Below are 14079 nucleotides of genomic sequence, written 5' to 3'. Positions count from 1 at the left end.
AGTCTCCAAAATTTAGCTCTGTAATGATACAATTTTTAATACTGAGAACATATATTTAAAAAACACATTGCCAATCAGAGCACTCTATTTTCAGCAACTTTTGGTTGCTGAGTGTGGGAGGACAGGTCCTGTCCAAGGGGAAATGGTACCTGAAGTACCACCAAAATTTTGGTGCTCCCCCACCACCTCTAGTTTAGAGGAAGTGGATGTGGTAGTAGTGATTCAACTTCCCCCTCTGCTGCCTGTGTGCACCCCACTGCCTGCCTCATTCGCTTCAGTTGAGAGGCAGCTACACTGATGATGGTGCTACCTTTCTTCTCCTATGGGTGTACACACTAACAATATTTCTAGACAGACATCTTACTACAGTAGACCATGTTTGATGGCGAAGAGGTGGTTGTTCAACCTTCTTTAACATCTTAATCGTTGCCATCTAGTGCCCTGGATACTCAAGTGTCTTCTCTGTCCATAAGGAAGAAGGCTGTTTTGAAGAAGAGTTGACTGGAGAATAAACTGAGAGCAGGGCTGGCCCATCCATGAAGCCAACTGAAGTGGTTGCCTCAGGCAGCGGCTTGGTGGGAAGCACCCATCTCTGTCTGCTTGCCTCCACTGTTCCTCCTCCTACTCCCTGGGTTGGAAAAGGAAGAGGGGGCTAGAGGGGAATTAGAAACATGGTGGGGAGGAAAATGCTGAGCGAGAACATTGGAAAGTGGCAGAGGCTGGCACATCATCCGATAAAAGGGGCAGCATTTAGGATGCTGTCTCAGATATTGGGAGGGCTTGTGCCAGCACTGACTGGGAGACTTTTTTTATTTTTTCACTTCCTCCCTGAGACTTTTTTTACTTTTCCTGTGGTGAATGGATTGCACTTCTTGGTCTGATAACAAGAGCTAGTTAGGATTCGTTTTAGTCTGACCAGACCAGGGAAGGGAAGATTTTATTCTTTAAATACCTTTTGCAACACCCATGAGTTCTTTTATGTAAGGATATCCCTGTATAAAAACCACCTTAAGTAAAGTAGTCTTATTTTTTTAACAGTTGTTCCGAGAAGTACGAATAATGAAGATCTTGAATCACCCTAATATTGGTAAGGATTTTTGCAATTTTTTTTGCTGAGTCATACAGTAAGAATTTATTTTGATTTGTATTTTTTTAAACTTTATATCTAGGCTGTCAATTATTATATCGTGATCGAGTCTCCAGTGGATGTCAAACACTTCTAGTTTTTAGGAAATTGTTTCTTAGTTTCTGTGAAACTTTTATTTTCCCAAATAGAGCTATCTGAATGGTTTCTTTAGATCTAAGAAATAAACTAGTTAGACACATCCTTTATATATTCCCACCTAGGAGAAGAATAAGATAACCAGTAGGGGATGTGGGCTTTGCAGTTCCCTTAGTTGCTCTTCTTAGGGGCCAGTTTGCCTTCAAATTGGTTTTTCAGCTTTTCATGAAGAACCTGTTAAGATAGTATGATCTAGCAACCCAGCAAACCAATTTAGAGGTACCCTTTGAATATTTATCGTGTGGCTTTATGCTATATTTTGTGGTTTGACTTCAGCAATGACTTGATTTATGGTATTTGTGTGGGAAAATGTGATGCTGATCTAACAAAGCTTCATTCATTCATTCATTCATTCATTCATTCGATTTATATTCTGCTTTTCTCCCCGAATGGCACCCAAGGCGGCTAACAATCAGGTTAAAAATACAAAACAGCAGATAAAGATTAAAAATGCAAAACAGTTAAAACCATTAAAACAAGATAAAATACATGGATAAAATACATAGCACACAGTAAAAGACAAATTTATAACAACAGCCCTTAACAACCTGATTTAAAGATCAGGTTTAGTTAGTACCAGTTTGTTGTGAAAAATAGAGACCTGTGAATGAGTGCCAGGTTTGCCAAGTGTGTAACTTCCCCTTTCTGCTTTAGTTTCCCCCACCTTTAGAGCCCTACTTTGTGATGACAATTCTTCTGGCTGAGGAAGGCAGAACAGTTTTGTTCCAGAGACAGTTATTGTTCCTGAATCGGCCAGAGGGCTTGTTGCATACAAGGTATACACATTGTTGCGTACAGGGAATGCCCTTTCCCCTCCCTCTGCCAGCTGAGTGTGCTACTTTTCAAACATGCGTAGCTCTTGTTGGCTTATGTAAACTTTTCAAGACAGGAACCAGTTTGTTAATATATCTGATGGGCACGATCCTCTCGTACTTTAATAGTTCCGTTATCTTTCACAGACATTTAAACTCTGTTAGTTGAATCAAAATCTGCTTCATTTCTAATCTTGTCCAGCGGGTAGTTTTTGTTTAAGAATTTTATGCACAGATTTCAGCTTGGATTTCCTTTTATTTCCAGCATGGCTAAGATTCATTAGTTTAAGAAATAACATAATTGGCTCTCTGTAATGTTTTCTTTACTGTTCAAGTTAAGGCAACCTATTGTTCTTTTATCTTTCAGTTAAATTATTTGAAGTTATTGAAACAGAGAAAACATTGTACTTAGTAATGGAATATGCCAGTGGAGGTAAGTGAATGTTTAATTCTATTTCTGTAGATAAGTTTAAAGTGTAGGAATTTGAAGGTGAAAGTACAGCTAGCACAGCACTTCTTCTTGTGTGAAACCTTAGGCTGAACTGGAGGACTTGAGTCTCTTATGTTGATGTAGACTGCTTTATCTGTGCATATACTCTACAACCTAGTTGTCAGAACAGCAAATAAAGTGTTATATCCTTGACTGAACTGTACATTTTGATCTGCAGTTGGGACCCTCCTCAATTTAATGTTCCTCCATATAAAATAGTTCCATGCATATAGAAATGTAAGTATGTCAGGGAGAAGTGTTCTAGCTTGGCCTTTTCTCTGACATGCTAGTCCTCTGTGTGTAGAACTGTTTATCGTATGGGGAGCATTTTCTCAAGTGAACTTGTGTCTGCAGCATGGAGTAGTACTGTCCAGACACAGGTTTACTTTCTCCTCTTCTGTAACTCAGACTACATTTCATCTGGTTAATTCAGGTTAATGGGCTTTCAGGCTATTCAAAATGGTTAAGCTTAATTTCAATAGGTTTGGTATAGAAGTTGCTAATTGCGTAGAAGCGGTGGTCCTAGGGAGCCCATGAGTTGAAGAATCCTATCCAGTGGTAGAGTTCCTGTCCAGTGCTAGAGCTTTTTGGTAAGATGAATTTGTTGAGGCTGAAATTTTGCCTGGTCTGTTGGATGAGGAACTGTTGATCAGCACCCATTTTTCACTGTTCCTTTAGTAACCTGGAGAGTGAAGAAGAAGCATTCAATCATAGAGAGAGCTGGTGTAGCATAGCAGCTAAAAGATTGAGCTACAAATTCGAACAGTACTTACAGGGCTGATATAGAGAGTACATCTGGACAGTACAAAATTCAGCTCCAAGGTAAGGAAACAAATGTTTCCTTACCTGGAGGAGGCCTCTTTGACTACCCCCCCCCAACTGCTGAATGCACAGCAAGTCCTGTTGACCTGTTTGCATCAGTGCTGGAAAGTTGGATAGGATTGAGCTCCAACTCTATTGCATAAGGCAAGTTTCCTCAAGTTGAGAACATGACAGATCAGACTTGTAATTAGCCACCTCCCAGTCACCTTCCCTACCATTTAGGGAAACTAAATGGTAAATAAAGGAAACTAAATAAAGGAGCAGTTCCTTTATTTCTGTCAAGCAATCATCATTTCACAAATGGCTAATATGTGTATTTGTAGACTGGCAGGCTACTTAAAAATACTTTGGTGTCAAGTAAGTATTGTGGAAATTTGTTTTCTAAGGTAAGACTGATATTTTTTTTTCTGAAGAAGTGCTGTTAGAAGGGAATTAAGTCAGTAAGACTGAGGGCCAGTTTACTCAATCATCAGGTAACACCTGCAGAGGTATTTGTTGCCCTGCTTATTAATAAAGCCTTACATGATCATACTTTCTCTAGCAATAGTGTAACCTTAACACTGATTTTATGACTACTTTGGATAAAATAGCATCACAACTGACATGCCATTAGCTATCAATCTTTGGAACTTAAGGGCTCACTGTCAGAGGCAGTATAAGGCAATTTAAAAAGGGGGAAATGAAAATTTTTCATTTTATTACTTAATTTTTTATTACATAATTTTAAATAGTAATTAAAAGATCTCCAGAAACTTGTCAGCCACTGTAGGTGAATCTTGTACAATACAATTTTATTCTTTTTGTTTTAGGAGAAGTGTTTGACTACTTGGTTGCACATGGAAGAATGAAAGAGAAAGAGGCACGTGCAAAATTTAGACAGGTACGTATGTAATAAGTGTTCTCTACTAGTATTGATGTTATAAAGAGAGCTTGAAACTTTGTGCCTTCAAGTGAAATGTGTTCTAGCATTGAGAACTGAGCATGGGAGTGACAGGAGTTCTGAAAATGAAACATATTTTTAGTCCCTAGGTAGTATATGGTAGTTAAGCTGTTTTGAAAATATTTCCAAATTTTTAAAAATAGCATATACCTGTAAAAAATCAGCCAAGCAACCATTTACTCTTGGAGAAGCTAAGTATCTTATTCAGCACAGAAGAGTTCATTTGAAATACACTGAATTGGAGATCTGCACCTGGTCTACATCTTCCATGTGCATGTGCTTGTTGCAGTTGTGAAATGGGAGTTAGAATGTGCACTGAAGTGGCATGCTTAAAAATATGACATCCATGATCGTGACTCACATTTTCAAACCAGGGCTTATTCTTACAGTTGTGTGACAGCTAAAGGAAAATGGGACAGCTAGACAAATTTCTTCTGCAGATGAGCTATTGTTTCGTGTATACTGCTGAATTTGACTATTATCATGCTGCCACCAAACCACATCTTAGTCTGTATTAGGATACCCAAAGCTAAATTGCTGCACAAACGCAGGGTTGCTGCACAAATGCAGGGTCATTGTAGTGCTTTGAACTCTATAGAAATGCCAAATTTTGTTTCTCTTTTTCGTGTATATTTGTTCTTATTGATGATTATATTTCAGATTGTGTCTGCTGTGCAGTACTGTCATCAAAAGTGTATTGTTCATCGTGATCTTAAGGTATGTTCATATCTCTTCATTCAAGGTTTGAAATTATGCTGGAACAGAGCAATTAGATGTATAAATATTTTTAAACTAAGACTTTGGTGCTAGGTGTATTTAGCACCAACAAACCCAGCTGTATCTCCTGGTATGCAGTAGGTTGTCTGTGCCTGTCTCTTACTTAGGTGCTGCAAACCATAACTTTGCCTGTCACTTTGAAATAAGTTTGCTCTTCTCTTCAAATTTTTGTTTCTTTGGGGTATGTAGGAGATCACTGTTTTTCAGACAGAAATTAACTGAAATGAAATTACTATTCATAACTGTCTGTTGATGGCCAAGCTTGCACATAGGGGTGAGTGTAGTTAGCTTTTAAAGTAATTTAGCAGTTCTACTGTTGGGAACTCCCTCTGCAAGCAGGAGCGTTCTGCTCATTCAAGGATCCCTTCTGTTTGCACAAGGACCTCTTCCATGAACAGGGACTTTCCTCCCACTCACAGAGGAAGCTCCCAATAGCAGAAGCACTTATTGAGATGCCACCCTTTGGTTCCCTGTAAATTTACTGTAGAAGAGAGCCATAGTGTGTGTGTGAGCTTCTCCAAAGCCTAACATGCATTTTCTGCATCTGCTGCAAAAGCTTTTCTCTTGGCGATTCTCTTCTTCTGTAACATCTACCTTCCTGGCCATCTGAGCTGCAGGGTCTTCTCCACTGTAGTTGATTCCAAAAAAAGTCACTGTCAAATTCATGTTTCTCTTTCAGCAAAGTGATTCATTAAATCTCTGCCCCAGCTTTCCCTATCATTCACTGCGTCTTGTTCAATGTCTTAGTTCTTGCTTCGAAAGCTAACCTTCTGCATCTGCCTGTGGACCTACCTGTATGATTCTTTTGAGGTGTTGGTCACTGTGAGGATCTGCTGATAAATACTCTGTGATTGAAACACAGTGAGATTAACTGAAAAGACTTTTTAGCTTCATACTCTGACTCTGGAACAATGAATATTTTTAACAATATAAGATTGTAGGCTGTTCCAAAGATCTGGCTTTTTATAGTACAGTATAATGAAGATAGAATGATAATACTAAAGAATGTGCAATTAAGTCAGGTTCTATTTTGTATAGGGATCACTAGATGTATTTTTGTTATAAGGTCTGCTATTTGAATTCCTAGAAAGAGAAGTTTTTAGTGTTATACTTTTCTCCCACCAATCCCTAATAGAAAGATAAGTTGTCGTTCACTTTCTCAAAAAGAAAACGCTTTTTTTTTACACTTGAAGTGTTCTGCAAAAGTCTCACTAGTAGCAGCAGGATTCAAGATTGTGTTCATGTTATCAGCTAAGAGAAAATCCTACAAAATTCAAATGAGATTAAAATTCTAGTCCTCAGCCTAAATGTAGATAATTGTAGATTGCTGCACTTCAAGCACAATACAATACATGTTTTAGGTGTTCTGAGTTTTTGATATTGTTTGATGCTTGTTGTGTTATAATGCATAACAAAGCATTTATTCTTTAGAGTAAAAAACTTCCTAAAGATGTGATTAAGTTTTTATATATTGATGTAGCTTTAAAATTATCTGTGTTTGCCCTTTAGGCAGAAAACCTTCTTCTTGATGGAGACATGAATATTAAAATTGCAGATTTTGGTTTTAGTAATGAATTTACTATTGGCAACAAATTGGACACTTTTTGTGGAAGCCCTCCATATGCTGCTCCTGAACTCTTTCAAGGAAAGAAATATGATGGCCCAGAAGTGGATGTCTGGAGCCTCGGAGTTATTCTTTACACTCTAGTCAGTGGATCATTGCCATTTGATGGTCAGAATTTAAAGGTACAGATAATATTTGAAATAGCAAAGGATAGTTCTCAAACTTTTAGTCTCAATAGTAGATTTTCTTCTTTGTTGGTTTTTCTAAAGGAACTGAGAGAACGAGTATTACGAGGGAAGTACCGGATACCATTCTATATGTCCACAGACTGTGAAAATTTACTGAAAAAACTACTTGTATTAAATCCAATAAAAAGAGGGAGCTTGGAAGTAAGTAAACTTTTCTTTCTTCAACTTCAGTGGAATAATTTCAAACAAGAATAGCTTGTTCCTATATTTCTTTCTGATACCCAAGTCCTTATAATGCTGCTGAGAGCAACTTCACATCTTTAAGAAATTCTCAATGAAATGTACAGTGTTGAAGAAATGGTTTATATAACATGTGTGTTGAACATACATTAAGGGACTTTTGCTAATTTGGGAAGCAGTGCCCAGTTGCTACAGATGATGCACATGACTATCTAAATGCTGGTTGCCTTTTGGTTCCTACAAAACAGTGCCCTCTGCATGGATTCTTCATAAGTAGTGCTTTATTCAAATGCAGATTTATACACACTTCCTTGAGTTGGATTAATCAAAACTCATACTGCAGATTTCTTTAATCTGGGGACAGCCTTAGTTTGTCATTGGGGTTTACAGACTCTTAACATGATAATAGTCTGATGAAACATAAATAGCATACAGTGGGCCCACTATATCCATGGATCCCATATCCGCAGACTTAATCAACCACAGATCAAACATGTATTTTGGAAAAAAAAATTCCACATACCCTGCAAAAAATTACCCCTTCTGTAGCCTTTCGCCATTTCACAGAACTCTCTCCTTGTAACACAATTTATGCAATTTTGCACCATTTTTATCTGTGGGTTTGAGCATCCACATTTTTGGTGCCTTCCTGAAGTCCCAGAACCAAACCCCTGCAGATAGGCTGGACCCACTGTATATTTAAACAAATAGGTTATTAGGGTTGAAGCAAAGCAAGATGAAAAAGGTAATGCTAAGTATTGTGAAATATACTTCACAGGTGCTTACTGTTTTGTGCATACAAGGATGATAAAGCCTCTTCAGAATCTCAGGGAATGACAGGCTATCTGTTTTTATGTAACCGTGTTTTTTCCCCTCAAACAGTCATATCATGTGGTAGGTGGTTAAGATTCAGCAAAAAATTACTTTATTCTAAAATATTTGTCAGTTATGTGTAATTAAACTCTATATGTGTGCGTGTGCACACATAAGAAAAGTGTGACAATTCTGAGTGTTCTCCAAGCCCAAGTTTGATAACTAATCAGTTGAATTCTAAGTAATTCAGACTCATCAAGCAGTCTAATTGCCTGATTTTATTTTTAAGGCATTTTAAAAAGATTTTAGTTTTAAAAGAAGCTATTTCCATATGAGAATTTACTTGCTGTTTTGACATGAGTGAATGAACTTTAGTGAAACGTATTTTAGTTACATAGCAATTTTAGCAAGTTAAAGTATCTGGTCGTCTTGGTATCTGAGCTTCACATCCAGGAAAGATTTATTGCTTGTTAATACCCAGTAAAAGTACAGCAGATGATAAAATGGGTCTAGAAGGATAATGTGTATTAGTCACCAGTGACCTTTCTTTCATCTTCATAGGTCTGTGTTTGTAGCTGGAGATGGTTCCACCAAATTAATCTCATTTAATCACTTTCTGACACAGAACTTGAGAACTAGCTAGGAAATATACCCCTGATCAACTGTGACTGTGTGCCAGATAATTCTTTGTCTGGTTGCCAGTAGAATATGGGTATGAGTAGTTTCTACTTCAGTGATGTGTATGCTCATTGTTAGGTTCCTGTCTATAGTAATTAGGTGCTTGAGAGGTCAAGGAGGACATTAATGTTCATACAACAAACTTAAAAATGATAAGTCCAAAGGATGCAGCTGTGCATAACACAAGGGTAACAATCAGCGATAGAAGCAAAATTTATTATTTTGAGAATTTGTGTGATTTAAGCTGAAGTCCTAACCACACTTTCCTGGGAGTGCAAGTGAACCCCACTGAGCATAGTGGAACTTCTCAGTGGACATGCATAAGACTGCCTGCTTCTATCCCTTAAGGCTGTGGAGAAAGACCAAAGGGTGTGTCCAGTATTTGATGAAATCATAGAAGCTAGAGCAGGGGGTAAGTAGTCAGCAAGATTTCAGTATCTGGCTTACCTTTCTCCATAGAAAGTAGAGAAAGAATTATTTATATCACAGGTGCCAAACTTGTCTTAAGACCCATGTACGATAAACTTCAAATGTTTGAGAGCCACAAAACATGAACAAATATTACTCACATTTTTATTGTTACGTGTGTATTTTGTTACAACAGTTTTATATAAATATTAAGAAATATGCATACACTATTTATTTATTCGTATTTATTTATTAGATTTGTATTCCGCCTTTCTCCCCGAAGGGCACCCAAGGCCAATAACAATAGTTATTCATGTACATAGTTTTTTAATGGTTAATTTGTATCATTTCAAAAATCCCAGAGTAAAAGGGGTAAAATAGCTATTTTTTAATATTTATTTGTCTTAGTAAATATCTGATCAAAACATGGAGGAAAACATATAAACCAATAAAATTAGGTATAATGTAATCAGATGCTACCTTACAAAATTATAGTCTTGTAATATTTCTTTGACACAGACATTGCTTCAGTTATCAGGTCATTTACTGCTAGTAGAGATCTAGTGAGTCTCCATCTTGGCTGTGAGTCAAATCTAGCATTGAAATCAGCATTTAAATTCTTAAATATATTTACTCACACAAATGTTAAACTAAATGTTTTTTATTTAGTGGACTCTCAGTTTATACCTGGTAAATAATTATAAAGCTTGAAAATTGTTTATTTACCTTTTATATTAATTGTGATACAGGAAAGAGCTCAGCCAACATTTCTGCAATCTGTATGTTATATGTCAAAGAGCCGCAGGTGGTTCACAAACTGCAGTTTGGCCATCCCTGATTTATACAATCTCTACACTTCATTTTCATAGTGTATAGTGGTTGTGGCTTTCTGTAATTCTTGTTTGGGTTATAATAAAGTGTCTATGATAGTCTTAACATCTTAGCACAGAAGCTTGACTTTAGCATAGTGTATACAGTCCAGGCTATATTTTGCACCAAAAAAAAAATATCTGATGAATTCGTACTATTCCTTTAGGTTCCTAGCACTTGGCAATGAATAAAATTTGTTTTAAAATCTATTATATGCCCTACATTGATACTTCTCTAGAGCAGTGGTTCCCAAACTTTTTCGCATTGGGACCCACCTAAAAAAAAATTAGCAGCCTCTCAAGCCTCTGTGGCTATAATGGTGGTGAGGCTAGCACTGCTCCCCCTCCCCAAGTAGCAGGTTGTTAGATCCTTGATGCACATAGGGTTGGTTGATGCATATAGTGCACATAGATTAGGCTGTCAGTTTCACAAACCACCAAAAATTGGATTGTGACCCACTGGTGGACCACAGACCCACCGAACTGCTACTCTAGAGTGTGTAGATATATTATTTTGATTTTTCAAAATCAAAATTTTTAATATGACTTTTTCTACTGGTAAGCCTCAAGTACACTTAGGAACTTTGGAAAGTGATTTGTAACACCATACGGTTTTGTCCTATCTCTGCTGAATTGTATTAACAGCCTTATAAGAATTTGCTGCTGCTAGTTGAAAAATGGGTTGCCGCCAGGACATTGTGTTCAAAGCAGAGTGCATGAATGCTATAGAAAAGACAGACTGCTCTGGACTTCTAATGAAACAGTGGGCAATTGTCTGTGAGAGTGAGCACTGTTGCAAAAATGCTTTTCAGTAATTGTGTGGCTTTTTATATATGGGAATGGTGTATAGAACTAAGTGACTTGAAAAAGCTGATGCATCTATCTGAGCACTCTTGTCTAATTTATCCTAATCATGGTATTGATTGATATTTGTTACCTAAAATAGCACCAGAAGGTTCATTTTGTGCATTTCCCACAAGAAATATTATCTTTGTCACAAGCTTTATTGGCATGTTAATTTCAGCTCATTGAACATATTTTGAATACTGTGGTTGGGTTTGTGGAATGCCCCTGGTATGCCAGAGATATTACTTCCCCAATCTGTTTTTCATTAGCAACTGTTGGAATCAGGCAGCACTGTTAATTCACATAAAACTGACCTGAGCAGCAGGTAAGGTGAGACTGTTTTTTTGGTCTGGTAAAGCTAGATGGGTTCTGATAGAGTGTAAAAGTGGATCCTGGTGCTAAAAAAATTGGGAATCACTGCATTGGTTTGTTTCTGTGCACAATTCAAGATGCTAGATTTTTGACTTATGGAGCCCTGAATGTCTTGTCTCCACAGTATCTGAAGGAGTTATCTACTCCCCCCCCCCACACTTGCCCAACTGTTTAATATCCTCAAAAATGATGGGTGGCAATGAAGGACAAGGCCTACTTGTGCATGATGCCTCATTTGTGGAACTCCCTACCCCATTCGTTCACCTACCATCTTCTTATAATTTTATACCACAGTGGAACATGTTTCTTTGCACAGATGTTTAATACCCCCTTGACAATTTTAACTGCTGGCTTTATTTTTTAATTGTATTTAGAAAGGGTTAACTTTTTTCCTGGTGATTTCAGATCCATTTTGTGGTTGGTTGGTGCATATGTGTATTCCCCCCCCCCCCCCGGTGTGGTAGAAATTCTTTTTCAACAAATAAATAAATGTGTGGTGTTGATTTTAATTATGTTGTAAGCTGCCTCACATTACTATTGAAAGGCAAGATATATACAATCTAAAGAGAAACCAGTGTATAGGCAGATTTCCGCACATAGTGTGCATTGCATTCAACAGTAAACTGACTCAGTTCTGTTGTATTTTCTAGCAAATAATGAAGGACCGATGGATGAATGTTGGTCATGAAGAAGAAGAATTAAAGCCATATACTGAGCCTGAACCAGATTTTAATGACACCAAAATAATAGGTACGTATTTTTATATTTTATAAATTTATACCAGTCTGACTCTTAATATCTTATATAAAGTGTACCAGGGATTCATGAGTCGTGAGAATTTTGCCAGTTTATGAGTTTTTGCTTAGTTTATGGGTTCTTTGGACTGGTTCCCATGTGCCAGGCTTTTCCTCCATGCTCCTCCACTGGTACCCCATTCTCTCTCCTTCTTTGCCTCTGCTTTATTGGGTCTAGTTCACATGTGTAATGTTCCAGTTCAGCAAAACTTATTTGTGAGCTAGATTCCTACTTCCTCCTCCTCAAATAACTTTTCCTGAAAATACACCTGGGTTTTCAGATTCAGACCAAATGAGAAATGGAAGATCTTATGACAGAGTATTCCAAATAGCACTCTGGGGGGGGGGGGGGATGATAAATTGGAAGAGGCCCAGTGAAGCTGGGCCTGGTGTACTAGCTGGCATGTGTTAGATATTTCTTGTTGAGAAAACATTGAATTGCATTGTTTGCTTTGCTTTTTTAATAGATATAATGGTCACAATGGGTTTTGCAAGAGATGAGATTCATGACTCTTTAGTAAACCAAAAATATGATGAAGTCATGGCTACTTACCTGCTTCTAGGCAGAAAACCACCTGAGGTAATAGATCGTGGCTTTTTTATCTTATAGTTTTGAAGTTATTTTGCATTTAATGTGTGTTGATTGAACGTATTAACCTGTAGAGATAATTGACAAATGAACAGACTTTATGGGATGGTGGATATGAGTTTATGCCTCAATCATTTTGCTAGCATGCATTCACAAGCAGCTTAAGCCTGGGTCTGTATGCGTAGCAAAATGAGGTGACAGAGTGGGCCATAGCATTTTAGATTATTGAGAGCCAGGATGATATAGCAAAGCTCTGTTAGTGCCAAACATTGGGCACCTGTGGTCATATGCCTTTCAGGTTTTATCCCATGCACTCAGACAAGGTCTGCTTTTGGCCATTTTGCAATGTTTCCAAGTGGAACTGCATAGAGGTAGCATTCACATTACAGGTGGAGCCTACTTATGCATGTGAATTCTGTTCCCTGACCCGGCGCCATTAAGAAAAAACATGTTGTGCTAAATTCCATAGAGTTACACAAATACGCTGCAGCCTGACACTTCTGGATGGAAGGAAACTGTTATCAATCCCCTCCCTTCCTTCACCTCCCCCTCCTCCACTCTGTACTCAGCCCTCCCTGTTGCCAGCTTCTTTCACAGGTGGGATGCTGAGCTTTTAAGAGTCCAGTCCTATGCCTTTATACTCAGAAGTAAGCCCCACTGTAGTCAATGGGGCTTACTCCCAGGAAAGTGTGAATCGGATTGTAGCCCGAGAGCCCAGTCCTATGCTTGCCTACTCAGAAATAAGTCCCATTCTAGTCAATGGGGCTTACTCCCAGGAAAGTGTGGATCGAATTGTAGCCTAAATCTCATGCTTTGGCTTGCTGGGCTGTTTTGTTTCCGTAGGCTGGAGCATGGAGAGCCTGTACCATCTCAGTCTGAAGGGGGGCAGAAATGAGAAACACTCCCTGGGTTTTTTAAAGCAATCCCCTCTGTTGCTGCCGCACCTGCCCCTGTGTGTGTGAGTAAGTGAGTGAGAGAGAGTGCTCCACCTTGCTGCATGTGCTCTGGCTACAGAGGTTTTCCGCCCCCTCTTCAGCCTCAGCTGGCTCAGGGGCTCCAGAAATCTTACTGTTCCTTCGCAAGGGGAACCTCTTCCATGGCTCCAGGGCTATTTCCCTGCACTGTGCCTTTTTGAAGTGTTTTGGGCTGCCTGGAAACGGATCGAGATGCCATCACAGGGCAAGGGAGGCAAAGGTGTGTGCAACTTTCAGTCCCCCCCCCTCTTCGCATTGAGACAAATCGGCAGATAAAAAATCCTTGGATAAATAGGTTGCACCTGTATTGTTTTTTATTTATTATATATATTGAATAATAAATAAGAAGCTTGTTTAGGTTTTTTTTCCCTTCCCCCCCTTTTGTCTAGTAAAGCTATATGGGTCATGATAGATTGTTTTAAATTTGGGTCATGGTGCTAAAATGTTTGGGAAGCACTCTGCTCACATCATAGAGAGATTTAGTTATTATAATAATAATAATATTTGTATTGGCAACCTTCAGTCTCGAAAGACTATGGTATCGTGCTCTGAAAGGTGGTTCTGGCACAGCGTAATAATAATAATAATAATAATAAAACTTTATTTTTATCCCGCCCTTCT

General features: G+C 38.2%; 1 protein-coding gene across 6 annotated transcripts in view; it reads left to right on the top strand.

The window, feature by feature from the left end:
• MARK1 (microtubule affinity regulating kinase 1) overlaps positions 1 to 14079 on the top strand; it is a 78523-nt gene that overhangs the window by 44220 nt on the left and 20224 nt on the right. For all 6 annotated transcript variants that reach the window (XM_066618835.1, XM_066618816.1, XM_066618810.1 and 3 more), the window contains exons 4-11: positions 1039 to 1087; positions 2462 to 2527; positions 4216 to 4286; positions 5007 to 5063; positions 6633 to 6869; positions 6957 to 7076; positions 11752 to 11851; positions 12363 to 12475. In XM_066618835.1, coding sequence (XP_066474932.1) covers positions 1039 to 1087; positions 2462 to 2527; positions 4216 to 4286; positions 5007 to 5063; positions 6633 to 6869; positions 6957 to 7076; positions 11752 to 11851; positions 12363 to 12475 — 813 coding nt within the window. The remainder of the gene's footprint in view (positions 1 to 1038; positions 1088 to 2461; positions 2528 to 4215; positions 4287 to 5006; positions 5064 to 6632; positions 6870 to 6956; positions 7077 to 11751; positions 11852 to 12362; positions 12476 to 14079) is intronic.

Source organism: Tiliqua scincoides, chromosome 1 (assembly GCF_035046505.1).
Source record: "Tiliqua scincoides isolate rTilSci1 chromosome 1, rTilSci1.hap2, whole genome shotgun sequence".
Lineage (NCBI taxonomy): Eukaryota > Metazoa > Chordata > Lepidosauria > Squamata > Scincidae > Tiliqua > Tiliqua scincoides.
Note: the sequence above shows the minus strand (reverse complement) of the source record. Positions and strands in the feature narration are given on the sequence as shown.